At 47.1% G+C, this 27,996-nt stretch overlaps 1 protein-coding gene across 1 annotated transcript in view; it reads right to left on the bottom strand.

Moving 5' to 3' along the window:
- The window catches only part of NUDCD3 (NudC domain containing 3), a 69,219-nt gene that overhangs the window by 20,154 nt on the left and 21,069 nt on the right, over positions 1-27,996 (bottom strand). Inside the window, exon 3 of the mRNA XM_065938636.1 lies at positions 3,924-4,056. Coding sequence (XP_065794708.1) covers positions 3,924-4,056 — 133 coding nt within the window. The remainder of the gene's footprint in view (positions 1-3,923; positions 4,057-27,996) is intronic.

Genomic DNA, 27,996 nt, shown 5'->3' with positions numbered 1-27,996 from the left:
TGACTGATCAGAGAAGCAGGTAGGAGCTGGGTCCTGCTCTCTGCTCCACCACCATCTCACCAGACAGTGTGGGGCCTTAGCAGTTCACATCTCCAGGAGAGTTTTCTCATGTGCCAAGTGAGAGGTTAGACTAAAAATCTCTGTAGTCCAATTTTCCAACATTAAAATCCTATGATTCAGTGAAAGGCCATGTTTATAACCAGCCCCAGCTGACTTCTGCAATCACACAAAGATCTCCGTCCTAACTGCAAACTTCCCTCTCCCGACTCCATGGCTACGCTGAGCAAAGAATGGGGAACTTGGCTGCTTTTCCTGTGCAAAGACTTAACTATATCTCACAAATGAATGAGACCAAAGCTTTATTTTGAGAAATTTTCCTTTAGATTCTCCAGCAAAACAATAGAAATAACAAAAATTTTTAAATGGTTGCATGTAAAATAACAACGCTTGAACATAAAGCATAACCTACAGGCATTCAGCTGTCCCCCACTACACCTGAGAGGCAAACCCATTTCCACTTAAAAAAATAATCAACAAGGAGTAAAGGAGAGGCAATCTTCTGAGGCCTCAAGCACCAAGCTATAGTTGAAGAAGAGAGGGCCCAGGACCGCCCTCCATTAACACTCGGTGCCTCCCACATCTACCCGCTACGCCCAACATGCCTGCCCCCCTCACACAGAGCTACTTACAAACCCAGAACAACTGCGACTTCATCGGCTGAGCCGCTACCATCACAGCTATCATCATGATGGTATCTGAAAGGTTCCACAGACAAAAACCAAAAATAAACACTGCTGACACGTAGCTGTGATAGGTACCACAGGAACAGCTGGAAAAGGAGCCGGTCCAGAAAGAAAGTGGCAACTCAGAAAAAAACCCTTAGGCCAGCAAAAGCCAAGAGATACAAAATAAACCTACTCCCAAATTTTAAGTGAGGCATGACTAAATCTCTCAGATCATTAAAAACTAGAGATCACAAATTTTTAAAAGAAAAACACAATTTGAAAGTTGCTGAGAAGAGTATCTTAAAAGTTCTCAGCACACACACACAAAGTTCTGTAATATGGTGAGGATGTTAACCAGATATTGTGGTGATCATTCCATAAAACACAGATATCAAACCATTATACTGTACACCTTAAACTAACACTGTGTATCAATCATACTTTTCTTTTTTTAATGTCATGGGGAAAAAATACTACCGAAAGAGAAAAAACAATCCAACCACACAGGAGATTACTGCAAATTAAATCAGCAGGTATCATAATGTGCCAACACTAGATAAATAAATGTCTTACAAAGAATGCGCCTCTTCTAGTCCCAGCATCGCAAACACTCAGGTTCATCCACACACCCCCGAATGCGGGGAGCACTAGCTCCAGAGAAAGCGAGCCTGGAAACCCTGACCTTCTCTGTGTTTCCTCCTGTGAACCGCAAAGCCTCAAAGCGCTGCTGGGGGAAGGGCCCAAGGGGTGTCTGGCTGCACAGTGTAGGTTAAACAAACAGACTGTTTACACTCCACTCAGCCGGGAACTGTGCTGATACACCCGCCATCGTTATCTGAGCCCCACATGTCAGCTCCAGTGCAGTCATCTCATACCAGTCTCGGGGACCATCACGTGCTCAGTAAATGTCTAACGCAGAAATGAGCAAAACCCAGGGCCACCCTTGCTGAAAGCGAGGCCATCTCACCCCAGAGGTCAAGACAAGTGGATCTGAGAGGCAAGGATGTGACGGGGGCATGACGATCCATCCCTTAGCACAATGCGATGAAGGGCACGCCCCTCACAACACACTGCTGACGGCAGAGCTTAGAATCACGAGACCGACACGCCAGTGACTAGTGGGCACATCTGAGATGCTGTTTTCAATGAGTAGGCTTCCCAGGTAGCCGTGGGAAGCTCAGCAAGAGCTGCCAAGTGACCTAGGTCTCTTAAGTCAAAGAAAGGGAAAATAACTAGTTTGGGGTTTTGACAGGGGGGTTGCCTTTTGTGGGGAGGCCATGCTGTGCAGCTTGTGGCATCTCAGTTCCCCGATCAGGGATCAAACCTGTGTCATCAGCACTAAAAAACAATGGAGTCCTAATCACTGGATTGCCAGAGAATTCCCCAAAATAACTAGTTTTAGGTTGGGCCTAACAAAAGTCCTTCCAGAGAAAGTTCCTGAAGTTCATGGAGAAGGTAGAAGACAGGCTAGACCAGGAAGCTCTAACATTTTTAGCCAAGTAATTAAGTGTATAACCAACACTTTTCATAATTTATTTGCCTACATACAAGGTAATCCTACCAAAAAAAAAACCAAAATGAAAATCAACACCTGACCCACTAAAACTCTAAAGCATGCTGGGCAACTCACCCTGACAGGAAGGTCAGCCTGTACCAGCTCCTCTGACCTACTGTGTCAGGGGGGACACAGTCATCAAAAGTAGGATTCTGTGGGAATGACTCCTAGTTACCCAGTATGACCTGGATCCTAAAGTCATCAGGTCAGGAGGTCGCTGAGCCCTAGTGAGATCTCCTGGGCTGGAGTGGGAAGGAGAGAAAGCGAGAGACGTTTAGACAGTGCCGCTGCAGCTGGCACCATCCCCACGCGCCCTGACGCGCACCCACAAGGAGCTGTGAAGACCCAGGGGCTCCGGTCCTGCTCCTGTGCGCCGTGCTGCAGGATGGGCTGCATTCACCTGACACTGCTAGGAAGCTGCAGTCTCCTAGAGGCTTCCCCAGCCCCACCCGGACCACTGCAGAGGGCAGGCCTATTTTAGGTAGAGACCTGGGTAACCACAAAGGGACCAGGAGGGACCTCAGGATAGAAGTGGGCTAAGGGGAAGGTCTGGAAGGGCTTGCTCACTGCCCAGAGCCTGGATCTGACATGTATCCATGTAGGAGCCACTTCACAGTGGTCGTTTCTCAGAAACGTACATGAAACTCAACTTTCGTTTCACATGCTCTGGGACTGTCCCTTTTAAAGAAGGCTGCAGTTATTTCTGTTTATAAAGAGAGGAGTGGGACACAGGGAAAACAGTATGAGCTTTAGAAGCAGACACACCTGAATCAAACCACGGCTGTACCAGGGCACCCATTCAGTCACTCACTCCTAAAACATTCAGACAGTGCTCACTGTTCCTGGCATAGGAAGAGTGAAGGAACACATGGTGACTTTTCCATGTCAACTTGGATAACTGAGCAACTTCTCTCTGCCTCAATTTCTCATCTATAAAACATGAAAGATACCACTTACTTTGCAGGTTGTAGTTTCTCATGACAAATGAAATAAGAAAACAGTTTCCAGCATATGTAAGAATTTTTTACATTGTGGATTATAGTAACAGTGTCCCATTTCACATGAGAGTTTTCTTCTTTAGTGTGAAGCCTGCCTACTTACAATGAGCTATAATAATGTTATTCTCAGCAAGGTCCCCAAGTAAACATCTCTCTCTCACTAAAAGATTAAATTTCCACTCACTCAAGCTCCCCAAGATGGAGAAATCCACTCAAGCTATAGATGTTACAGCCCCACAGAGCACAGGAGCGGAAGTCCACTTATCACGGCAGAACCTGTGGTGCTCTCCTTTGCCTTTCAGGCTTCCACCTTCCCCAGTGTGAAATGGGAGTAACAACAACTGCCTTGCCTACTCTGTAGGCACTGGCAAAAGCACTGTGCTTTTGCAGAGACTAAAGACAATAAATGATATGAAAATACTGTAAGTAAAAAGAAAAAAAAAGCTCAGGTGCTATTCACATAGAAGGCTAAGTTGGGTCTCATACTTAACGTGGTTAAAGAGGATAGAGATTGGCATGCTTGTGACTGAAGACAAGAAGCAGTTTTGTGCTGGTGGCTAAGCAGCTCCAGCGCAGCCCACAGCCTGAAGCCTTTGCTTCAGGAAAGAAGCTGAGCAGATGAAGCTGGAAGGACCTGGCGGTTACCTGCTTGCCCTTCACCACGTGCTTGGGCACCGGCACCTTGAGCTCTAGGTCGGTGTAGTCCTGGGACCAGGTGTAGTTCTCACGCACAGCACCATTGTAGCTGTCGGGGTTTCTCTGGAACTGCTCCTGTCTCCTGAGAAAGAACAAGAAGTAAGACGACAGCCCAGGCCCACAAGCAGGGCAGGAAGCCCACAGGGTACTCAGGAACATACTGTTTCCATGTCCTGAGAACGTTCACCTAACCTTGCTTTTCACCTAACCTTCTGCGTCTAAAACTCCCCTTCCCTCTGGCTAATTTCCTTTCTGACCACCCAGCTCGGGCCTCCTGGGAAGTCACAGGAACAAAGGGAAAAGCCAAGGAGAAGCCCCGTGTGGCACCCTCAAGGTTAGGAAAAATATCCGTCACTGCAGTCCATGGCACAGCCTGGCCCTCCTGGTCTTCACAGAGCTTAGAATCCAGACCAGTCCACAAGCCAAAGAGTCTCATTAATAACATCTTGGGGCTTGTGGGTGCCTGGTTTCCCATACCCATTCCCATATGCCCTGCTTGGCAGGGCATATCTTTTAAAAAGAAGGGGGGGGATCAAAAAACAACTTCAGTCTATAGCTACTCAACTTCAGTTCTAATCCAACCCCGGCCTCCATCTTCCCCTGGTAAATAAATCAAAGCCAAGGCACTGCACTGAACTGCAGGCTGTCTTCAGATGTGAGCAGTGTGCTTATGAGACAGCCTAGGAAAGAAACCCCGTCAGCTGAATCTTCTTGTACGTGCATTACCAACCCAGCACAGATGCAAACAGGCATGGCCAAGAGGCTCATGTCAAAAACAAAACACAATAAAACACTTGTCACAAAATTTAAGTGTTAATAATAGTGAAAACACCACATAAAAATAAGTTGAGAGTCCATCCTAGTAAGTTTTTGATCTAAATTAAAAGACAGAAACCTAGTCAAGGAGGAGACAACACCTATGAGCATGCCCATCCCAACAACAGGTGCATGCAGCCCCTCTTCTGCATGTGCGGCGCCCAGCTGATGCGCCTGGAGGGAGAGGCTGATGGATGGGCTGCCACACTCACCATGCATGCCTACATGTCTGCAGAGGAAAACATACAAGAGGGTCAAGAGCTGTACCCCATCAGCCCCTCACCTCTGGTTAGGAGGGGCTGCAAGTGGTGGTTAATGAGGATGCACTTTTCAGGTGAACGTTGTAAGCCAAGAACACATTTATCTCCTATGGGTATGCCTTCCACACCTTAAATCTGAGGCTGGGCCTCTATCATAGCCCAGGTTCTCTGGGTCGGTAAACTGGTGGCTACTATGGGCTATGTCCCCCAAAATGAATGTGCTAAAGTCCTAACCCTCGGCACCTCATGCGGAAACAGTCTAAACGGATGTAATCCAGTTAGAATGAGGTCATTAGGGTAGGCCCTGACCCAATGCGACTGTGTCCTTAAAGGGAGGGGGCTCTGGACACAAAGACATGCACAGAGGAACAACATGAAGAACCTTGGGGAGAAGACAGCCATGTGGCAGAGGTGAGCGATGTGGAGCTGGTGTTTGTGGAGGGCGCTGGCCAGGCAGCATCACAGGGTGGGCAGCTCAGCAGACACGTGCCCCTCCCCACCCCCAACAACCCTGTACGGACCTGCAGCTTCTCCCCAGCACAGACTAGCAAGCTGTTGGGTGTTTTTAACACTCTAAATCCACATTCTCTTTAAATAAAGTTGATTATTTCCAGCCGACAGTGTGCAAAAAATAAGTCTCCTGTCATATGCAGGTGCTCTGGGCCCCCCCTCACCCTGCCCTCCCAGACCAGCCTACAGCCACACCCCTGCAGCTGTCGGCCAGCACCGGGGTGGGAGGGGGAAGGGGGCGGGCGGAGTGGGAAGGGTGGGAGGAGGAGCATGAGTCAGCAGCCAGGGTGCAGACGGGGAGCAGGCCTCACTGCAGCACCCACGCCTGATGAGCCGGATCAGCCCAGATAACAGGGTTGTGGCTGTGTTCAAAAAAAGCCCTCTCCAAGGGAGAGGCTCTGCTGGGCAGGCACCCACAGCCAGTGTCACCTGCACAGGTGGGAAAGGAACTCAGACCCGCCTCCCCTCTCCCTCCCTCCCTCCAAGCCCCTGCACCATGGGAATTAGAACAGCCAGTGGCGAGTGGGAGAAGCAGAGGGTAAAAGGGGTCACAGACCCCAAATAAAGGCTCTTGTGCAGGAGACTGGAGCCCATATAGGAAACAGGTTATAATTCAGCAGGGGGCACTCTCAAGCCCCTTTCCAGGTTCCCAGGGTTGGGGGTGGGGGGTGAATTCCTGGATTCCCCACTGTGTGGAGGCAGGTGCTGGCCAGCACTCACCAGGTTCCCGGAACCAGAAAAGAGCTGCTTCCACCCTGGAACATTCAGCCTCCACTCATTCACACCTGCCTCTCATGCTCTAAGGCAAAGGCCACCTCTCCTGGGTATTCAGTGGGACACAGGTGTGACAGCTCCCCACCCACCTGTAGATGCCACTGTCCGTGTACCTAGGGGAGGGGCCCAGGCTTGTGCGTGAGGCATGTGGTGTGCACGTGTACATATGAATGAGTATGTCCTGAGAGCATGTGTGTGGTGTGTATGTGTGTGTGGAGTACACAGTGTGTGAGCACTTCCATGTGCACGTTTTCCCTTGTGTGTGTGTGATGTGAACGTGTGGTGTGAGCATGTTTGCGCTGTGTGTGCATGCAAGCCTGGGGGGCGGGGGGGCAGTGTGCACGGTGGTTAGTAAACAGTAGTTCATCCTCTCCCTTTACAGAGCAGCTCCATCTCTCATCGATTTCCTGCTCTTCTCACTGATCCTACCATATCCCACACCCGGAGCTCGTGCTCTGCAATGAGAGAAGCCAGCACAATGAGAAGCCTGTGCACCATAACTAGAGAGTAGCCTCCACTCACTTTCACTAGAGAAAAGTCCGCGCAGCCAATAACAACAAAGGTATAACAGAATGAGATAATCACCACTGTGTAACCTACAATGGAAGCGCTGAGTCTGGGCAGCATTCCTTGATGGGTGTAGAGTGCTAGGTGAGAGGTGGATGGGAGTCTGCTCACAGAAGGAGTGGAAAAATCACCTGTGTCCACAATAGCCAGACACCAGGCACCTCCTGAGAGAGCCCCACCTCTGTGGTAGTCCTGCCCTAACGCTGAGCCTTAAATCCGCTCCACATCACAGGTCTAGTCACCAGACTACAGGGAGCACAGGTGGCAGAGAACACATCCATCAAAACCACCAACATAAAACCAACCAAGTCCAGCATCTGGGAGATGACCATAGACAAAATTCTAAGTTTCTTTACAAATAAATGGTTACAAAGGGCATCATAAAATGAAAAAACAGAAGAGGAATTATTCTAAATTAAGAGACTTAGAAGATACAGCAACCAAATGTAATGTTTGGACCTGCTGGACTGCTATTTTGAAAAAACCAACTGTAAAAAGACATTCTGAGACAATGAGGGGAAAGTGAACGTGGTCTGGACATTAGATGATTAAAGGGAATCATAAATTTGTAAATTGTGATATACATTTAGTCCATTTTTCTTTTTTACTGAAGTACGCATGGGTGAAAGAAAGTTTGTGATTTCTGGGCTCTGTCACATCAAAAAAAAAGGGATTAGGAAGAGAAAGGAAACATGAATTCTGACATATTGTTAATAAGAAAGTGGGGGAACCTCATGGACATTCAGTATGCTATCCTCTCCATTTTGTGTCACCAAACCTGAAGGATCTGTCTTGGCTATTCACCCAGGAGTGGATCTGCTGGGTCAAGGGTATAAAAGAAAGCATCTCACCCTTAAAGAGATAGTGAGAAACTCATTTCCAAGGGCTGCCCCAATTTTCACTCAACACAGGTATGCACAGGGGCCCTGCTCAACACTGGAGCAAGTTTTATCAAGTAAATGTATACAAAAAGCAGTGTTTCTGATCGGTCTTGATTCACATTTCCCTTCATATAATGTTAACTGGCCATATGCGACTCATTTCTGCAAAATTCCTGCCATGGCTTTTGTTTGTGCTTTCCCTGGTTGGAAGTTCTCCATAAATTTTTGATAAAATTCTTTGTTGGTTTCCGAGTATACAAACACCTTCTCCTGGCTGTTAAGTTGTCTTCCAACTTCCTTCCAGACGTCTGATTAACTCAAGCACCATCACTATCATCAAACAATCTCATAACTTCTTCCCTCCCTGAAGTCTGAAGGGCATTGTATCTATTTTCTAACAGGAATACTCTAATATTTTAATCTCTAATTTTTGGAGTTATCATGCCCTTTGCATGCAACCTGGCTTCCTTGTGTAGTCTTTTCTTCTCCTGACCACTTGGACCAGGAGTTTGTCTAAACAGAAAACCCAGCTGAGGAACACAGGGGCCAGCCGGGCACAGGACTCGCCTGCAGTCACTGCGTGCAGCAGCCCAGCTCCTCTGGGATACCTTCTGGTCCTTAGCGCCCACTCACCACCTTAAGGAAGGCTCAGTTTAATAAAAAAATTCTTACAAGTATATTTTGAAAGTGTGCTTTTAACATTTTAAAATTAATTTTGCAGTATGGTTAAAAATACGAGTTGATTCTACATTTACCTAAAATAAATGAGGCAAGGTGCTTGGAGTCTCATGATATGCCCATGAATCACTTGACAGGTGTTAATGCAAATTTAGGGAACGTCTTTGACAATCTGTATCAGATGGTCAGCCAACAAAAACATAATCAATATTTACTACAAACTCTTCTAATTAACAAAAGATATAAGTTGGTTATAGTGAGACATTTTCTTAAATCCTGTTAATTACTTTAACAAGGGAAAGAGACATCCCAATTTTTTTTACAAGTGTATAAATGTGAAACATACATTTTAAAACAAAAAGATAATTTACTGCATAAATATGCTGAATTCTTAGTCTTTTAAATCAATTTTCTATTCCTAGTCATCCAAAATCAGGACACTTATGACCAGCTTTACCATTTCAAGTCCCAACAGACTTCCCAACTGAGGGATACAAGTGTATCTGAGAGACATGGTAGGTTCTGTCCCAGACTACCACAGACCCCAATAAAGTGAGTCACGAGAATTTTCTGGTTTCCTAGTGCATGCGGAAGTTATGTGTAGTCTACACTCTACCATACAACTATTCTGTGTTAAGTGTGCAACAGCACTGTGTCTAAAAGACAGTGTACACACTTTAATTAAAATTACTTTATTGCCAAATAATGCTGACCATCATCTGAGCTTTTAGTGAGTCAATCTTTCTGCTGGTGGAGGGTCTTGCCTTGATGTGGTGGCTATGGACTGATCAGGGTGATAGCTGCTGAAGGATGGGGTGGCTGTGGCAATTTCCTGAAAGGAGGCAACAATGAAGTATATGCCACACGGGTTGACTTCTCCTTTCATGAAGGATTTCTTGAGCAGAGAATGCTGTTCAACAGCATTTTACCCACAGGAGATCTTCTTTCAAAACTGGAGTCAATCCTCTCAAATCCTACTGCTAATTTTATGTAATAATTCAACACTCTGCTGTCATTTCACGAACAATCTTCACAGCACCATCACCAGTAGATTCCATTTCAAGAAATCACTTTCTTTGCACATCCATAAGAAGCAACTTTTCATCCATTAAAGATTTATATTTATAACATACATAATAATAATGAAAAGCTATGAAATATTAGAATTACCAAATCGTGACACAGAGACAAGAAGTGAGCAAATACTGCTGGGAAAATTGGGCTGTGAGATCTGCTTGACACAGGACTGCCACAGACCTTCAACTGGTACTCAACACAGTATCTGTGACGCACAATAAAGCAAAGTGAGATAAAATGAGGCATGCGAGTAATGGGACCAGAGGAAAACAACACCCAAACTTTCAGGAGCTGCATGTCGTCAGGGATGCAACCAGCAACAGAGCCACGTGTCAAAAACGTCCCATTGTTAGTACTGAGAAGGCTAACGGAAATTTTATTTTGTTCTATTCTCAAAATGTTTTACTAAGACACTGCCTGAGATATGACAGGTCAGGGGTTGGTAAATGACAGCCCAGCACCTGTTTGGTAAATAAAGTTCTATTGGAACGAGCTACAGTAATCCATTTACAAAGCATCTTTGGCTGCTTTGGGCTCCAGAATGCGTGACCTGCAAAGCCTGAAATATTTACCAGCTGGCCCTTTAGTTTATGTAATTTTGGGATTTGGGGGGTTAGTTTTTAATGAGCTTTGGTTCATTTGGGCTTTTTGTTTTTGTTATTTTTGAAAAGTCATGTTTCAAGAAAACTTTTAAAAGGCAACAATTTTAATCAATAAGAAAGCATCTGAAATCAAAGGACTCCAATCACTGCAACACGTGGCCAGATGGCGTTTCCCCCACTCCCAGTGGCTCTAATCTAGGAAGGGTCAGCATGAACAGCAGACGGGCCAGGAGTTCAGGGTGATGAGCTAGACTACTCATACCCACTCTGGGCTGCAGGTTCTTCATCCTGTCACCTCCCAGGATTCTCAGGTGACAATCACGTGGAAGTGCATGCACACAGTGCGCCTGGCAACACACGTTTTGTGGGATTTTGTCTAGTGTTTCCCTCCCATAAACCCTCCCAACACCCCATCCCTGCCCCTGTCCTGGGGAAGAGAGCAAATGGTCTTTCATTCTGGAAGTCGTCTGCTGTCCTCTTCTCTCAAGACCTTCCTGACTTGTCCCCCTGACTAGACAATCTCAATATACCAAGTGAGGGGGACACACTCCTCCACCTCTCTAGTCCACACCTTACAGGGATGAGGATGAGGCTCAGAAAAAACAAGAGGTAAGGGAATTAAAATAGAGACTAAAAGGGATATCAAGAATCACCAAGACGATTCTGAAGAAGACAAACAGGGGCAGGGATGGGGAGCAGGGGACGGACACAGCCCCTGCAGATGTCAACTGTGGCCCTTGCACTCAGGGAGCAAATGGTGAGCAAGGAGACCACCCCGCCCTGAACCAGGGCCGCCCTCATGGACTTGGGTGGCACGTGGGTGAGGAAGAACAGCTGTCTGACAAAGGGCACCAATGCACAAAACTAAACCTAGAAGTGAAAAGCACACTTACACTTTAAACATTTTGTAGGAAATATTTGTACCACATCCAAGTAGAAAAGTACTAACAAGAAAATACATTAGATGTAAAGAAAATTTACATCTAAATTAAATGTAATACTTCTGGATGAGAAGGCCCCCCAAACACACAAAGTTAAGGACTTCCCTGGTGGTCCAGCAGTTAGGAATCCACTGGCCAATGCAGGAAACACAGGTTCAAGCCCTGGTCCAGAAAGATTCCACATGCCTTGGGATAACTAAGCCCACACTACACCCACTACTACACCATGACTACTGAGCCACACTCTAGATAGAGCTTGTGCTCTGCAACAAGAGAAGCCGCCGCAATGAGAAGCCTGAGCACTGCAATGAAGAGTAGCCCCCGGTTGCCACAACTAGAGAAAGTCTTCTCGCAGCAACCAAAAATAAATAATAGAAAATTTTCAAAATGCAAACAATTAGATGGTAGGCCAGAGTGAGGAGGAAGATTTATGACACATAACCAACAAAGAACTGAAATATATAAAGGATTTCTACAAATCAGTAACAAAAATAGGAAAGTCGGCAAGGGCTATCAAGAAGACATTCAGAGAGAAGGAACCCGAACTGCCACTGAACACCAGATGACATGGCCTGCGAGTAACCGCAATTGTGAGCAAAATGATGGACTCATCCGTCGACTGACCAAAAAACAAAGTAAACCACTGAGATAATGAGAGCAGGGTGACAGGAGTATAACCTTCCATGCAGCCCTGGAGAGTGCACAGCCTCCAACAGCACTTCTCAGAGCGCGGGTCATAAAACCTACATGTGGAACAGAACACGACAGGGGACAGAAAATGGGAAGCTGTACTGCAGAGAAAAAGCCAGCACAGCTTCGTGCAGCCGCCCCCACATTTGCACTGGGCAGCTGAGGGCGCAGCCGAGAGAGTCTGCATTTGTTGCCCAAGAGAACCCATCACACATGCAGGAAAGGAGCTGCACCATGGCCAAGAGAGGTCATGGAGTCAACAGAGGGTCATGGGGCCAGAAGGAGGGCCCTGGAGTAGAAAGAGGGTCACAGAGTAGGCGGGACATCATATCAGAGATTTATCTAATATCCAGTGGGAGTAAACATGACAGCAGGTTCAATCAGTGGTCCAGTGTATGAGGCTGAACAACTGGAAACTCAGTTTAAAGACAAAGGATGATGACTGAGGGGTGCTTGTGTCGGGAGATGGCTATATCCATCAACACAAGACCAGATAGCAGCACCTGGGGGCTCACAGTCAACCAGTCAATCACAAAAGCAGGAACACCTCCTCCAGAACACATCCAAGCTAGGACACAGAATTCACCTAATAGAAGGTTTGGCTTATTCCATTATAGGTTATAGGTGATAGGAACCCTATTCTCACTCTCAGAGAAAGGTACAAAGATTTCAATGTATTTCCAGAAAAAAAGATAATAAGCACATACACTGACAGGGCAGTGGGAGGGGGGCCCAGCGGCAGGGGCTCCCAGAATCAGTGAGCTCATTCACTGCCATGTACGGTTTCTAAGTATTGCCTGTAAAGAAAGCAATCAGGCTCCTTGGAGAACGGGTGGAAGAGAAAATATGATGAGATGAGCCTGGAACCAGGCAATACCAGAAAGTAAGGAAGTGCTCAAAAAACCACAGGATGCAGACCGTCAAGAGGACAAAGAAGCCAACCAGAGAGCTCCCAATGGGGCAGAGCTGGAACTGATGTGAGTGTAACATATACGTGAGTAAACATATAACCTAGTGTTGGACTATAAGGCAGAGAATAAAGTGATACCCATGAGTCACTCTGATACAAATGAATGACTGAATAAACAAACAACTAATTAATAAACAGAAGGAATGAGGGAAATATAAAATCAGTGTTAATACCACAGTGATAATTGCTGTAAGCAAGATTCACTGATGATGTTAAAAACAGTGGGTGAGACTTCTAAGGGGAAATGGGATATTTGCAAAACCTCACAGTATCTCCCCCCAAACATTCATCAATTAATAATGTGGTTTTAATCTATGTTGAGAATTTAACAAATTCTCAGCAACTCCTCTACCCTCCTAGGAAGTGGAACAGAAAGGGAACAGCAGTGACATTAGGTGAGGACACCTGCAGACTTATCCTTAACCAGGGGGCCAAGCTAACATCACGGTCTTAAGTCATGTTCGTATCACGGACACTCATAGGATGTGAGGGAGGGACACATCACCTCCGCGGTCTTCATCCCAAAATCCATATCCCAACTGGATCATGAGAAAAGACCAAACCAACTCAAACTGAGTGTCTACAACACACCTGATGTCTTCAAAAGTTTGACAGTCACAAAAACCAAAAAGATGGCGAAACTGCCCCAGGCTGAAAGTGACTGAAGAAACATGACAACAACACGTAAGGTGGCATTCTGTTCCAAAGGGAACAGAAAGGGAACACTAGCTAGTGAAGGGGTGGTGGTGGTGGGACCAAAAACAGAAAAACCCCCAGAAGACAAGAGCACCAGCTCACTTTAGAGTCAGAAGGGCGACTCCACTCTCAGGCTCACTCTACAACCACGAACTCAGGCCCCGAGATTCAAGCCACCCCGAAGTTTGAACCCTGACTTTCACTGGGGCAAGGGTGTTATCTGATCACATGTCTCAACCCCTTTAAAGCCTGGATTTCCTCACCTGCTTACTCACAGAGCTGCTGAAAGACTTACATCAAACAATATTCACAAGACCCCACCCAGTACTCCATGTGCAGCAGCTCTCTACGATGCAGGGTTGTTAATAATAGACATTCGCTAACATTTCCTGCCCGTGATGCTGAACCAAAGCCCAGGCAATGAGGCTTGGCATCATCTCCAATTCAAGATTACTGTATTTACTCTTTCCCCCCCTCCTTTTCCTCCCTATCTCCCAAACTTCTCCAGTCCCACTGATTTTGAAAAGGAAATAAAAGGGCTTTTACTCTTTGCATAATTTCCCTGCCGACTGCCATTGTTCATAGCACTTGATATAGCAAATTCTGGCAATGTTTTCCCATTTGCTTTATCTGGAGAGTGGTTATTTACTGCTCCTGCTGTTTTGGGGGGCGACAATGCCAGGGATCCACAAATAGCGAGGTGTGTCTACATAACAGTTAGTCCGTGGAGGGTGCCGTTGAGCTGGCTTCCTAACTTGAACCGCAGCTTGGCGACAATGGACCTAAGGGATTTTAGCCTGAATTACTCCAATCTAGACTCAGAAAGATGGTCCTTTGTTTTCCTGCATGCACCAACTCCTGGGAGGAATTCCAGCAGAAGAGCTATGCAATCTGCTGGGAAACAAGCCCTACAGCGTCAGCATCAACCTGCCCCATCCTGAGTAAAAGGGTCACCCACATCAAATAGCCCAAGTTCTCAGCACACCCCGCCTGACCCCCAGCCCCGCTGCCTGGTATCTGCCCAGCACTGGCCTCCCTGTGCCACCCTCTCCTCAGGCCCCCACATTCAGCTCCGTCCAGGCCTGGCCACCAGCAGTGCCAAAGCCACACCCCTGTGATTGCGGCATCCACACACTTGCTGCTCAGGAAGTACCAGCTGAGCACCACTATGCCTACACCATTCTGGGCGCCGGGGCCTGAGAGGGGGCATCAAGGGCAAGGCCCACTTGAGTGGGGCTCAGACCTCAAGGGCCAGTGGTGCACCAAGTTAATAAACACGACTGAGTGGCCCCTGCAGAGCCCCCAGGGCCTCCCACTGAGATCTGCTAAACGACAGGACAGACTACTCAGAAAGGTCACAGAGCCACATCTCTAGTCAGGGAGTCACTGAGAGGCTTGGCAGGCAGAAGGGTGCCTATGACCCTGGCAAGCGGGGAAGGCAGGCACCCAGCCCCAAGCCAGCTCTGCCAGAGACTTGCCATGTGACCCGGGGCTGATGCCTCAAGCTTTTCACTGGTAAAATGGGGACCTATCAGTACCAATCTCAGAGATGTGAGGATTAAATGAGTCAAGACATACAAACCACTGAGAGCAGAGCCTGGCCCAGAGTGTCACCATCATCAACATCATCACTCACCTGGATCATCAATTCTATAAACACTGTCACTGTTTGTCAAAGACAAGAAGCAGTTGTGCCAGGTAAAACCTGGGTTTTTAAAACCAGGGTATGGAATTTAATCAAAAAGTGACGGGTGGTCACCACAGGGGTGGAACCAGGAGTGATATCATGTGATTGCTTTAAAAGGTCCCTGCAAGGCTGCCACGTGGAGGTGATCAGATGGCAGGATGTTCCCAGTATGGGAAAGGAAGCTGGTGGGGGATCAGCAGGGACAAGAAGAGGTTGGAGGAGAGGGTGCTGGGGGCACCAGCCAGCGGGTGGCATGGGAGCCTGAAAGAGCAGTGGGAGTAGCAGGAGGGAGAGCACCTGGAGAGCTGGCAGAATCCAGATACGCAGAGCCTGGGGGCTGAGAGTCGGGGACTAGGTGACCCAACCACACTGGAGGCACGCCTCACCTCATCCATCCGTTTTCCTCAGCCTGCTCATCCATCCTTTCCTTTCCCCACGAAGCCCTTACCAGGACCAAGCTTCATCCCTGGTGATAAGAGGGATGAATCCCCCCTTCACACTCAACACCAGGACACAGACGACACTGCAGACACACACAGAGCAGGCGTGGTGTTATCTGCTCATCTCACACTTAAACACTTGGGCAGCAAAATGTACAGCTGTCATGCGGTCCCACATGAAATCACAATCTTCCAGAAGAAAAACCACATCTAACACGGGGTCTGCTATACAGCTGGACAAGCTTTGAACACATTAAATGTAAACCACAGAACTTATAACATACAGTCAGCATAATCTTAAAGAAGACATTCTCACCCTGTTTCTTTTAAATCCATCCAAAAAGCTTCAAGTTACCAATGTCTGAGCTTCATTTTCCATCTGAGAAGAATGCCCAGGAACTCTAAGCAGAGAGGGAGTCCATCTCCTCAGCTGTGAAGGCCCGGAGCCATCAGGGGTGGGGAGGGCTGTCCACTGAAGCAGCCTCAGGCCTGACCTGAAGTTGTCCTGTTGCAGGTCAGCCTCATGTCAGCCTTCTGCGTGTGCGCCAGCTTCCTCTCAGTAAACTCTAGAATGCCTTTTCAGCAGGCAAAAACTTGCACCTGGAATTCAAAAATCCCTTGGACTGCAAGGAGATCAAACCAGTCAATCCTAAAGGAAATCAGTCCTGAATATTCATTAGAAGGATTGATGCTGAACTGAAACTCCAATACTTTGGCCACCTGATGCGAAGAACTGATGCACTGGAAAAGTCCTTGATGCTGGTAAAGACTGAAGGCAGGATGAGAAGGGAACGACAGAGGATGAGATGGTTGGATGGCATCACTGACTCAATGGACATGAGTTTAAGCAAGCTCCAAGAGTTGGTGAGGGACAGTGAAGCCTGGTGAGCTGCAGTCTATGGGTTCACAAAGAGTCAGACACAACTGAGTGACCGAACTGAACTGAATTCACTAAATTCCAGTAAGTGAAAATCGATCCCAAACTGCAGGCTGATGACCTGAGACAGGGCCTGGCATAAGGCTGGCTGACCAGCATGCGGGCAGCCACAGGCGCAGGTCCCATCCAGCCACTTCTATCCTCTCCGCTCCCCAAGCTTCTGAGATGGAACCAGCCTGTCTCCTCCATTCTCACCTCAGGCTCCTACTGCCTGGCTCTCATTCCCCGCTTCGACTGTAAATCCAAACAAAGAAAGTCAAGGCAGGGGAATTAGCCCTTTTCTTGCCCAATCACCATCTTGACTCTCTCCACACCCTCTCCACCCTCTGCCAGGCCAGGAAGAGGTGCACCAACCCCAAAGACCTTCACGCTGGTGTGGCACAAATATATGTTGCAAAGAGAACCCCAACAAACTAAGGTGCTAGTTAATGGGCTTCGCTGGGGGCTCAGATGGTAAAGAATCTGCCCACAGTGTGAGAGACCTAGGTTCGATCCCTGGGTCGGGAAGACTTCCTGGAGAAGGGAATAGAAACCATTTCAGTATTCTTGCCTGGAGAATCCCCATGGACAGAGGAGCCTTGTGGGCTACAGTCCATGGGGTCACAAAGAGTTGGACATGACTGAGTGACTCACACACACACAAAGTGAAGCATTCTTTTGATACAGCCAAAGTTCCACTCCTAACTGAATGCTATGGAACACAAAATTTCGATGTTAACTAGAAATGCTGAGCCCTAGGGACTTGGGATGTTGCTCTTGCTTCCTACTGCCAAGGCCAACGTTGCCAGCCCCCTGGCTGCCTCCTGCTTGACCCTTCCCATGGATAGACTGTCTCTCACAGCCTCCAGCTCTTCTCATCTACTGCTACCCACCTCACCCCTCAGACCTTAAAAACAAACAAGGACTTAAAAAAAAACCCGTTCCCAACCAGCATTCCCTTCAGGAAGTCACTTCCTCTCCACCTAACCCTCCAGAGCACCCCACTGTGAAACTCTCTGGCAAGCCCAGCAACCTCCAAGTGTCATAGCCAAGCAGGGCTTTTGAAGTTTCAGAGCCTGCATTCCCCCTACTGTATCTGACATCAACTTTCTGCCCAAGACCCGGGCCCCCCTTCTCTCTCCTCCATCATCACACTCATCACCACCCAGTCCCCAACTCTCTCCTCCACCATCATACCCATCACCACCTGGTCTCCAATGGCCAACCTTTCCTCTGCCCCGTCCTCCCCATAAGCTCCAAGAGTCACAGCACTAACCCTGCAACTTCCACACACACCTCTGGAAACACTGCCAGTGAGGTATCCTGTTTGCACCCCCAGCTGCGTCTGCTCCCTGTTAACTTGCAAACAAGCCATGGTACCAAACCCTTGAGTTAGAAACCACTGGCAATTTCCCACAAGATAGGCCCACTTCTTCAGCATGACAGTCAGGGTCCTTCACCAGGTCATCCCAGTCCCTAGGTACAGACAAGCCCTCCCTCCTCTGACCTCCCACAGGACAAGAACACCAGCACACCAGTATAGGAGTTCCCCCGACAGGGCTGCCTACCCTTTGCAACCTGCTGACCTTCCACACCATCTCCCTGGGAGTCTGGCAGAGTCTCCCTACTAACTGTGCCTGGTGTTTCTGTCTGTCTGGTTTTGGAAGGAAGGAGGGTTGTTGGGGTATGTGTGTGTACACACACATGTGCACAGTAGAAGGTGCATTCCAGACTCTGACACAGTATCGATGGTACTCACAGTGTGAAGACCAGAATCAGCGGCTCTGAGCTTATGTGACACTGAGAAGCAATGAGCACCTGACCCTAGAGAGAAAGTGGAAGGCGAGGCAAAGGGGTTCATGTGTCTGATTCAGTCAGAGCAAGGAACATCTTCGAAGGAACTCAGATTTTTTTAAAAAAGCAGAATAATATAGTGCTCAAGGACACAGACCCTGGAATCAAGGTCCCTGTGGGCCACCGACCAGCGATGGAACCATGGACAAGCTGGCTCAGTTCTCCAAGTCTCGGTGTGCTCACTGGTGCAATGGGAAGTGTAACCCCTCACTGAGGAAATAGCACGGACTTGTGAGCAAATAGACTAGCAGTAGCTGACCTCCAGAATCCACCCACAAGTTGTACTGGTCCTTATCCCCGACTTACACATAAGATTGCACAATTCAGGTCCAAATACACACTGTGACCCCTGGGTCCCCTCCACTTGCCACCCACACGACCCTAAGCTCTGAGAGTGTGGTCAGGATTCACACTGACAAAACACACTTCTCCACATACATCCAGGGTCTTGGTCAGAGTGTAGCTGTTTTCACAGCCTGACAACAGCTCAACATGGAAGAGATGGCGGCCCAAGAGTTCAGCCAAAGCAACAATGTGCCATGGGAACACTAACGCCTGCTGGATTTCAGTATCTGCAAATAGTACTTTCCGTTCTCATTAGTTACAGGCTGCCAGGGAATTTTAGCTGCGAACAGAATGAAGACAGGCTGGAGAAACACTCCTACTATTTATAAAGTTCTGTGTCAGAGACTCAATCCTCCCTAACAGCCCTCTCCTCTTGCATATATACAAGCTGAGACCCTCCAGCCAGTGCTGCTTTGAGGGAGGCTGAATGGATGGCTGGACAAGACCCAGGCCACCGGCTGGCCAGATGCTCCGTTAGCCCCAGGGTCGTGAGCAGTAGCACGATGCCACTCAGCCTTGCCGAGCTATTTTGCTGTTTGGCTCCTGCTGTCTGTCCCCACACAGCACTGTTAATTTTATTACCTCCAGAAAAAAGTGCTTTGGAGGAACCTCTTAGACTACTGTATATATTTGCAACTCCCATACTTTTACCCTTTAAAGTAGTGGAACTAGATACTCTATCGAATGTAATTACCTCATTGGACTAACAATGCCTGAGGAACACAGCCTGGTTTCTGGCAATGCAGACTGTAGAATTCTATGTAGAGGTTTACAGAGAAAGATCTTTCTTTACTACTGGAAGAGTCACAAACAAAATCAGCATCAGAAAGGCACCTCTGACAGGCAGTCTTTCAAATATGGCATGTCTACTCAGGCTACTGATGGAAAACCACTCCTCCTTTCACGGAGGACACACTCTTGCCTTCCTCGGGGACAGGCCCTGGCAGGGCACCTGAGGGGTGCACAGGTCAAGGCCCCGAAAAGGGAGCCGACACTGACTCTGCAGTCACACCCTCACCTCCCAAGTGATGGAGGAGCCGGAGAACCTGTCCTCGGACACCAGAACATGGTTCCCAACAGGCATCCTGCCATCCTCACGACCAGACTCACACACGGCCCACCAAGACAGGCCATCACTGTCCATGGTAGGGCCCAAGAAAGAAGGGGCTGGGACTCAGTTTCACCATGTGTCTGGTGTCACCAGCCACCTTCACACACAGGCCCCATCACATCCCAGGCATGCCTAGAGTTAATACTGGGAGGTTAGGGTTAATGTTCCCCATCAAAATGCTGGGCTTCAAAATCTGTCTTTAAATGTAAAGAGTAAGGTTGTTTTGAGTCAAGAAATGCAAATAAAAGCCAATGATACCACCTCCCACCTGTCAGGGGTTTCCCTTGTAGCTCAGCTGTAAAGAATCCACCTGCAACACAGGAGACCCGGGTTTGGTTCCTGTGTAAGGAAGTTCCCCTAGAGAAGAGATAGGCTACCCATGCCAGTATTCTTGGGTTCCTGGTGGCTCAGATGGCAAAGAATCTGCCTGCAATGCGGGAGACCTGGGTTCAATCCCTGGGATGGGAAGATCCCCTGGAGGAGGGCATGGCAACCCACTCCAGTATTCTTGTCTGGAGAATCCCCATGGACAGAGAAGCCTGGCAGGCTATAATCTATAAAAATACTCAATCAGTATGTTGTGCACTGGCAACTAATATAATATTGTAAGTGAAACACATTGTAACATAAACCAAGCATCTTCCATATCAAAATAGTAAGCAAAGAGCACATGAACAAAGGATCTGCTGATCTACCAAGTTCTGCCATCCCAAATGTGGCCACATGGTTCAGTGGGTGAGTTCAACTCCCTGAACTCACTTTCAGTCCACTGAGATCCACCTCACCCCTTCCCCCGACAGCTCTGCCCACTGTCCCAGCTCAGGTCAACTAGTCCTTCCTAAACCCTCTTGCTTTCAGATCCCCCTCTATCCATCCTATCCCTCTTCACTGATTCTTCTTCTTCAACCATCCCCAGAGCTTCAGAATGCTTTCCCCAATCTCTCACTGGCCACAGCCCTTCTCACTCACAAAACTTCTTTTCCACGATTACAACCACCACTTCTACGATGATGAGTGGCTCCAACTTTTGCTCCCCTCCCTAAACTTCAGACTGACATGCTCCTGTCGGCTAACCACTTCCACTCACAGGTCCCCACAGTCACCTCATACCTGAAACCAAACATACCCTCCTTGTAACCACAGAATCCCCAATGGCTCTTGAGGTGGGGACACAGTTCCTTTAGCAAGTAGAGAAGTGGGGCTAATTACTAAGGACAGGATAATGGATCTGTCTAGGAAAAATTAGCCCCCTCCCCTATTCCACAAAGCAAGCAACCACCCCTACCTACTCTCTAAAACCTCAAGGTTTACTCAAGGAGCTGAATATAGCGACACACACACAACACACACACACACACACACACCACCCCCATCTTCATATATGTGTCCATCCTCTCACAAGAGTGAGATGATACTGCAGCCGCGAAGAACAGAATATTACGTTAGAGGATAGCAACACCTCTTTCAGAAAACAAAGAAAGAGCTTGTGGAAATGAATAATGATAGCAAAGTAAAAACTAATTCAATACAAAAGGACTGGACGATGCAGATGAGGATATTGTGCATGAGTTTCCCAGAAAAAAAGTCAGAGACAGAATACACAGGCATTATCACATTTTTACTGCGTTTTGCAGATACTGAAGCTTTTTTTTTTAAAAAAAAAACAAACTGAAGCTTTATGACAACCTTGCATTCACTAGCTGGTAAGGGTTAGCATTTTTTAGCCAAAAAAAAAATTACTTAATTAAGGTGTATATATTAGTTTTTGATATACAATGCTATTGCACACCTAATAGGCTTATAGTGTAAACAACTTTTATATGCACTAGGAAACAAAAAATATTCATATCACTTTGACATTTGCATCAGTGCAGTGGTTTGAAACCAAACCTGCAATATCTGCAGGGTGCGCCTGTAGCCAAAAAAAAAAGAGTACTGGAACAAGAGATCCAATTTCCTAATAACAGAAAAATTATATGAAGAATAAAGAAAATAAAGGGAAGAAGATAACCAGAAAGAATTTAAAGACATTTTGTAGAGATGAAGAATATCAATCTACAGTCTGACAGGCCCACCAGGCGCAAAACACACTGAACTGAACTAGAGCCAAACCCAGAGAAGCAGAACACACTTTGGAACAGCAGGAACCCAGGGAAAAGTAAGCTCAGTAACAGCAGGAATCAGAATGCCCTCTGACCCTCAGGAGTGCACCGTGAGCCAGAAGAAAGCAAGGGAACGCAGGGCACACTGCCAGCCTAACACTCAGCATAGAGCCGAACCACCAATCCAGGATAAAGGCTACACAGACAAGTGCAGGCATTTAGGGGAGTGACTGGCTTGCCCCAGTTTGCCCAGGACTTTCTTGGCTTCAGCACTGGATTCTCACATCCTGGGAACCCACTCAGTCATGGGCAATCGTCTGCCCACAAAACAAAAGTCCCTTATCCCAAGAACCCCTTAACCCCAGGAAAATTAGGAAGGCTGGTGACATTTCAAAAACATTCTCTCATGGACACTTTCTCAGGAAGTTAGTAGCAGGTGTTCTCAACCAAAACGTAAGAGTAAAGGAAGACTAAGGTCCACAGTTCATATCACATTTAATGGTAAAAGTCTGAATGCCTTTCCCCACGTCTAGGAACAAGGATGTCCACTCTTACCACTCTAGTCAATATAATACTGAAGGTGCTATCCAGAGCAATTGGGCAAGAAAATAAATAAAATGCACCCAGAATGGAAGGAAGAAGTGAAAATATCTCTGTTTGCTGAGGACATGATCTTGTAGACAGACAGAATATAGATAGATCCTTAAGAATTCACTAAAAATTATGAGTTAAACAAAGCTGTGGGATACAAAATCAATATGAAAAAATCAATTGCATTTCATAACAGTAGCAGTGAACAATATGAAAAAGAAATTAAGATAATTCCACTCATGACAGCACCAAAAAGAATAAAATGTTTAGGAATAAATTTAACCAAAAAATGATAAAACTTACACTCCAGGGACTTTCCTGGCAGTCCAGCAGTTAAGACTCTGTACTTCCATTGCAGAGGAACTGCTTTCCTAACTGCCACAAGCTGTAACACAGAGTGGCAAAGAAAATGCCATTCCTAAATGCAATACAAACATTAAATATCTGGATATTAATTGCGCTCAGAATACATGAAACCCGTATATAATTCTCCAGGACAACTTTCTGTAACTGAATTTAATGAGAGAAGGAAAGGAAGCCATGAACAATGCAATGATATATCTGTTTTTAACAAGATTTTTTTTTAATTTAATGGGAGTTTACTTGATAACATACTGAGTTGCTCTAAATGTTTGTTTGCGTTTTTCCACCACAAATACCACAAGACACTCCACATGAAGAACTGACTGTTATGCTTTTCACAAAATTTGCAGTAAGAGATTTTGGCTTTCTTGAAAAAATCTGAAGTCTCTGTTAAAGCCTATCTGAACTGCATGATGATTCATTTCCACACCCACCAATTCAAGGTGGCCCTAGACAGCAGACCCAAAGACTAGCCTGGTCACAACCCTGCCCATCTTACAAGTTCCTGAGCACACGCAGGGCCTTCACCTGCCTGTCTCCTGCCACGACATGGGCTGGAATACCAGGAAGCCCCCACTCCTAGCTTCTGGGGCCCTGTCCAGCACACCTTCTCCAGGAAGCATTTCAGACGTCTAAGCAGGTTGTCTGACCTCTTCCTGACACTCATCACACTGGACTACAGCTGTCTGTTGCCATCCCCACACCATGAGACTGCAAGCACCGCCTGTCCCTCCGGCTCCAACGGCAGGGCCTGGCACGGGACCCAGGAGACACTACACACACGTGGGATGAGAGGGCAGAAGCGCAGGGCCATAAAGAGACACTTCCTCTAACATCAGGGTGGCCTGCGAAAAGAAGAAACTTTACAAATAGTCAGAGCTTCCTACCACTGGACTAAGGGATTCCCACATTTGAGAGAGTGGAAGGGCAGAGGACAACCCACCCCCATTGCTGAGGGTCAGGACCCCACACCCACAGCTGTTGAGTGCAGGCTGGGCCATGCTATGAATGGAGTGCTGCCATGCCTTCAGCCCCAGGGTCCAAAACTGAGGAAAATGAGGAAAAGGGGAGCCTGGGAGCCACGCCCAGACAGGTGTGACATGGCAGTCCCTGGGGACACTGACACCCTCCTCAGCAGCTGGCCCAAACTCGTGACCACATGGAAGCTGTCCACACTTGCGATGAACAGGTGATGACAGGACAACTTCTACAGCAAACAACATCAGTGCTCAGACCAGTCAGCTGTGCAGGCAGATGTCCAAGAACAGGTGGCCTCCCTAGGAGACTGTCTGTAGCACTGTAAAAATAAAGCCAGACACACACTCCCTGGGAGAGAAAGAAAGACAAAGAGAAATGTGTGTTACCTCTAGATCCATGAGAATATTTCAAGTAACAGTAAAAGAACTGGATACATTTTGCCTACAAATAACATGTCATAAATTGCCCTAAAATTTCAACAGAAACTAATTTCCAGGTCACAGCTACTGAACTAATGCAACCCTTCAGTGTGTTGTTAACATGTCCATTATATAATAACCTATAAATAAATCAACACACATGCAATTCATATGCCAAAATCCTCTAACAATCAGGTCTCCAGGATGAGAATAAGTATAAAAAATTGATCAGTATGTAAATCTGGGACTTCCTTGGTGGTCCAGTGGCTAAGAATCCACCTTGCAATGCAGAGAACTCAGATTTGATCACAGGTTGGGTCCGTCTAGTCAAAGTAATGGTTTTTCCAATAGTCATGTATGGATGTGAGAGCTGGACTACAAACAAAATTCAAAGCCCAAGAATTGATGCTTTTGAACTGTGGTGTTGGAGAAGACTCGAGAGTCCCTTGGACTGCAAGGAGATCAAACCACTCCATCTTAAAGGAAATCAGTCCTGAATATTCATTGGAAGAACTGATGCTGAATCTGAAACTACAATACTTTGGCCACCTGATGCAAAGAACTGACTCATTGGAAAAGACCCTGATGCTGGGAAAGATTGAAGGTGAGAGGAGAAGGGGATAACAGAGGACAAGATGGCTGAATGGTATCACCAACTCAATGGACACTTGTTTGAGTAGGCTATGGGAGTTGGTGATGGACAGGGAGGCCAGGCGTACTGCAGTCCATGGGACTGCAAGCAGTCGGACACGACTGAGCAACTGAACTGAACTGAACTGGGGAATTAATATCCCACATGCTGCAGAGCAACTAAGCTCACACTGCAACTACTCTGAGCTTTGCAGCCCATGCGCCACAACAAGAGACTCCCACACGACACCACGAAGATACTGAGTGCTGCAACTAAGACCCAAAGCCACCAATAAATATTTTAAAACATGTAAGAGTGTGTGTGTGTGTGTGTGTGTGTGTGTGTGTGTGTGTGTGTGTGTGTGTATAAGCTTAACTTCTCGTGGAATAAAGAAACCTGAAAGCAGCTCATTCCACCTGTTCAAATGTGCACAAAAACAGCAAAGTCCTACCTGGCTGATAGCTACCAAAGGGAAAGATGCCATGAAGTGCTGGGGGCCTGGAGGAAGCAGGAGACTCTGGGCCTACACACTGTCCCCTGTCCCCCAAGCCCCCACACTTCCCTCTAGACTTCAGGCAGCCTGAAGTCAGATTACAACTAATCTGAGCCTGAAATAGAGCTTAATTTTAGAAAAAAATCCTAACAATCTTTTGCCTGTCTCATCACACTGTGAATTTTCCAGGTGTACAACCGTGTATGAATCTGCTTGATTCTGGGTCCTACTGAAAGTTAGTCACCTCTGAAAACGCTTGACTAGCACAACACTTAAGTGACTTGCACTGGTGGACTTAAGTACCTGCACTGGTAAACTTCACCTAGGATAGTAAAGTGCAGTGACACAAAATATTTCTTATAAAAAGGGAGCATGGTCTGGCAAGGTTAAGAAGTTTAGGAGGAAACCGAGTTTTCACTTTTTAAATAAACGAATGCTTAGCAACTCTTTGGAGAATCACCTCTTGATATAAACTTACAGAAAAGCAAAATAGGATCTAAAGTAGGGATCCCCAACCTCCCGGCCATGGACCAGTACCTCCAATCAGATCAGCATCGGCATTAGATTAGAAACAAAGTGCGTAATAAATGTAATGTGCTTGAATCATCCCAAAAACCATCCTCACCAAGCCACATAGCTCATCCCCACAGACAAAGCCACCTGCCAGCCTCTGTGCCCACGAAGAACAGTGGGCACAGGACTCAGGCCACACTCAGGGGACGCTGCGGCTCCATACGAGACAACTGCTCCGTGCACGTGCAGGACAGAGGGCCGAAGGGACCTCAGAGATGACCCAGCACAATCCTCTCATCTACCCAGGACAGAACTGTGACTTGCCCACAGGCACTGTCCATGGCTCTGCTGCCACCTCGTCCTGACCCACACTCAGAGGCCGAGTCCACTCAGGCACTTCCGGGGAGTAAGTGTTAAGCAGTGACTCAGACTCTCTAGAACAGGGAGGTGAGGGAGCTTTTCCCCAGCAGGAGCGCTGCTCGACAGGTGTCCTTCAGACCACAGGACACTCCTGGACGATGTGTGGCCCCTCAGTGTCACCACTGCCTCAGGGAGGGTCAAGGCAGAGCCAAAGGCTCCCACCCAGGGGCCCAGACCTGTCACGAGTCCTCTTGGAAGACACAGTCCCTGCAGGGTATCACAGATGTCATAAGGACACCTGAAGAGACATTTCGGAAATGGTAACACTGAATCCACATCTCACACATAGAGAGAGCAAATGGATTTTTTGTATATAAAAAAAAATGAGACCTCACAAGGGTTATTTTCACAGAACTACAGAAAAAACACTTACTTGTACTTGAGGAAAATGGCTGAAATCCTTCCCAAACTGAGCACAGGAAAAGCTAATTCAAAAGCCAGAACTCTCCCCCCAAAATTGATAAATTTTATAACACAAACATTATGAATATTAAAAAATGCTTTTGTTTGGAGCAAAACCTAACATAAACAAAGTCAACAGACAAACTGGAGGAAAATATTTATAATATATTACAGATAAAAGCCTAATTTCTCCAAAATAGAGAGCAAGCTCTTAAAAGTCAAAGTAAAAAAATAACAAACCCTAAGACAAAAATGAGCAAAAGACAGAGTATTCTCAGAAAAAAGATATACAATTAGCCTTAGCTGCATGACACTATGCACAACTTCACACATGATAAAAGAAATAAACATTAAAAATATGAATGTATCTCATCTTTCAAAGAGTAAAAATTCAAAAGCTCAGCACACCCTCCTCTGGCTGAGCTGTGGGGACAGGCTCGTAGACAGCAGTAGGAATGCAGACAGCTCAGCCTTCCACAGGGGAATGTCCATGGCTGATCTAACAAAACCATGGACACACTAGCAACTGTGAGGGAGGGGGTAGAGGGAGCACGTGGGCAAGTTTCCGGTTATTTCTCACTTGGGAATATCTTGTTCTGGGTGGTGATTCATGGCAATGCTCGCTTGTAAAAATACATCAGGCTATACTTGAAAACTGCACCCATAACAGATGTGTGTGGTGTGTCACTCTGCCCAAGGGCGCCCATCTTCGCAAACTCCCTTCCCTAGGAGGTTCTGAACTCAAGTCGGCCAGAAGTTGCCTGTGGATCGAAGTGAAAGTTTCACGGGGGCAGCAGACTCAACTGTGAGACGCACAAGACACAGGTCTGGGGTGTCTGGCGGGCTCCAGCTCAACCTCATCACTTACAGCTAACCAGGTTTCCAGCTGGTGGCTGAACAGACCACCATCAGACCTGCAAGAACCACGACTAAGCAGGATGTGGCCAAATTTACCAAGTATTCCAGGGGCCTTCCAAGTCGGGAGCCAGGTGATCCAGTGACCAGGGACAATGGAAAGATGATGGGGCCAGGGGGCCCTCAGCAGGGGTGGCCTTGTCCCCTCAGCAGAGCCAGGGGCAAGCCCTGTACTGAGAGAGCACCTTGCTGAGCAGCTGGTGCTGATGCCCAAGAGTACGTGTCTCCCCGGAACCCAGAGGGCATCCTGGGCATGTGGAGGGGGCAGTTCAGGCAGATGAGCTTTCCAGTTTCTCACTTACAACCTGCTTCGGATAATTAGCTACGGGGTGTACCCCTCAAGCCGAAGTTGTACTTACGCACACAGACCAAGTCTGAGA

This window comes from Muntiacus reevesi, chromosome 6, assembly GCF_963930625.1.
Source record: "Muntiacus reevesi chromosome 6, mMunRee1.1, whole genome shotgun sequence".
NCBI lineage: Eukaryota > Metazoa > Chordata > Mammalia > Artiodactyla > Cervidae > Muntiacus > Muntiacus reevesi.
The sequence above is the reverse complement of the archived record's forward strand: the minus strand, read 5'-3'. Positions and strand labels throughout refer to the sequence as shown.